General features: G+C 43.9%; 1 protein-coding gene across 2 annotated transcripts in view; it reads left to right on the top strand.

Moving 5' to 3' along the window:
• The first annotated feature begins 88 nt into the window (after positions 1-88).
• The window catches only part of C9H16orf78 (chromosome 9 C16orf78 homolog), a 6,295-nt gene continuing 4,111 nt past the window's right edge, over positions 89-2,272 (top strand). The window contains exon 1 of one of the 2 annotated variants that reach the window (XM_072422884.1): positions 89-162. In XM_072422884.1, coding sequence (XP_072278985.1) covers positions 124-162 — 39 coding nt within the window. In that variant the 5' untranslated portion in view covers positions 89-123. Of the gene's footprint in view, positions 235-2,272 lie in introns of both variants that reach the window. The other variant, XM_072422882.1, reaches the window with a different exon arrangement.

The following is a 2,272-nucleotide window of genomic DNA, read 5'->3' as shown; positions in this document are numbered from 1 at the left end:
GTTATGGAAAAAACTATTTTAGGTATGGATCAATACAAGTAGTCCTAATTAAGACATTACCAGGTAGCAATTTTACTTTGCAGCCTAAGAAGATTAGTTACTCCTAATAAGTCTTCTGGAAACATGAATTCTGTGAATGACGACTTTCCAAAAAAAGAAGAGGTGAGAATAAAACAAAGCTTCGTAAAACTGGATAAACGTTCAACTTTAGCAATGTGCACCAATATTTACAAGGTATCTTCAATTTTATTGTATATTATTTATCTTCAAACACTGTACAAGATAATGTCATCTGGACTAGTTGATGTCATTTTCGCTGTTGATGCTGTCACCTCTCCAGGGACAGAATCACTAAAACAGTAGCCCTGGCAAAAGTAGTGGACTGTTCCTCCACCATTGCTGCCTTATTCTTTCTGCAGATTTATATACAGAAATGTACAACACCATAGTAGGTGAATGCTCTCTTTTGCAATCGAAGTTGCTAGGGGTTCTTTAAAATGAGACTGGTTGACCTCCCATTTGATGATGCCTGCATAGTTCTAGGGCCAAAACCACTTGGCAGAGCCAAAGTGCTCTCAGCTACCAGTGCCTGCTGTAGTGTTTAGCTGGGCTGATCTGTGCTGGAGGGTTTTTCGTGTGATTTACTGTTGCTGACCCATGCCTGTTCCTGGCCTATTGATTGTACACAGCCTGGACTAACCTTTGGCTGTGACGCCGACTTTGCTTGTTCTAATCCCTCTGTACCTCTTCTGGTAGACTGATCGCCCATGTATGATCTTGGCTTTATACTCTGGTTTTGCCTTTGTAGAACTCTGTACTGATTAATCTTTGGGCCCCTGGTCTTCTGCCAGCCCTTTTCCAGGCGTCATCTCTTGCACACTTCAAGTTCAGTCTCCCGTGGGGCTTGCTATAGGTGAAAACTGCTGCTTTAGATTGGGGGACTGGTGTCTGGTGAGTACTGTGTTAGACCAGGGCCTTACAATAATGTAGGAAAATCTGATAATAGGTCCACTTTAGGAGGCACACTGATCCCCAATAAATGATATTTGCATGGATTCCTCGAGACCTGAAATCACTTTAGGATTTCCTGAAGGGTAAAAAGGTTGGGAAAGCTGCTTTAGTGTGATATGCTTTTAAGGCTGGCCACAGCAGGCACAGAGAGTAACTGTTATGCATTAAATTTTCAAAATCAGCGTTTGGAGCAGTAGAACTGTGGCAGCCTAGTTCTGGTGTCTCAAACAATTAGAAAACAATCAAAGATTGATAATCTCTTGGAATGTCTTGGAAAACTCTCTGTAATAATGATTAATTTTAGTGATCAAAAAGTTTTTTTAGTAATCTGAAACATTTCCATCTCCTACTCTGTGTCCAACTCTGTGTAAGGCCCTGGTCAGCACCAGTACTCACCAGACGCCAGTACCCCAATACAACACCACAGTCTTCACCTTTAGCAAGCCTCTGCTCAGCCTTGACTGATTGCGTCTCCCAGCACACGGTTTCCCCCAGGACTTAATGCGCAAGTGATGGCGTCTGAGGATGTGCTGGCAGAGGACCAGGGGCCCACAGATTAAGCAGTAAAAGTACTACAAGGCAAATCTACAGTATAAATCCAAGGTCATACACTGGCAATCAGTGCACCAGACGAGGTACAGAGGAAGTAGAAATAAGCAAAGTTGGGGTCACGGGCAAAAGGTTGGTCCAGGCTGGTACAAACAATAGGTCCAGAAAAGGCAAAGGTTAGCAACAGTAAATAACATAAAACTCACTCCAGCACAGATTAGCCCAGCTAAATGCTAAACTGGGCATAGAGCAGTGGGAGCAGAGAGGCTTCAAATCCCGAGCAGCCAATGGCTGCGCAGGACTGAAATCAGGAACTACTCTGCTCATTAGTCTGCTCATTATTCTCAGCTGTACAGTCTCAGAGCAGGGGATGCAGAGGGGCCATTCACATCCAAAAGGAAGCCGGGGATGCCGCAGGCCACAGAGCAGAGGACTGATAGCTATTTTCCAATCTTCCCTGCTGCTGCAAGTGATGCTGGTGAAGAAAATAGGCAGAACAAGCATTGTCCTGCAGCGGTCAACAGCACAGGATCGCTGGCCAGATAATTGTCTCCTAACATTCTGCAATGAATTTTCCCTTCTTTTGCTAACCAACACCCCCTGCCCTAAAGCACCCCTAGAACTTTAAAAAGAAACTATATTCTAACCTCTTTTCTAGATGCCATTGGCCAGGTTCGATGACATCACAAGTTTTCTTTACTGTTCACTTTCT

Source organism: Pyxicephalus adspersus, chromosome 9, assembly GCF_032062135.1.
Source record: "Pyxicephalus adspersus chromosome 9, UCB_Pads_2.0, whole genome shotgun sequence".
Lineage (NCBI taxonomy): Eukaryota > Metazoa > Chordata > Amphibia > Anura > Pyxicephalidae > Pyxicephalus > Pyxicephalus adspersus.
Note: the sequence above shows the minus strand (reverse complement) of the source record. Positions and strands in the feature narration are given on the sequence as shown.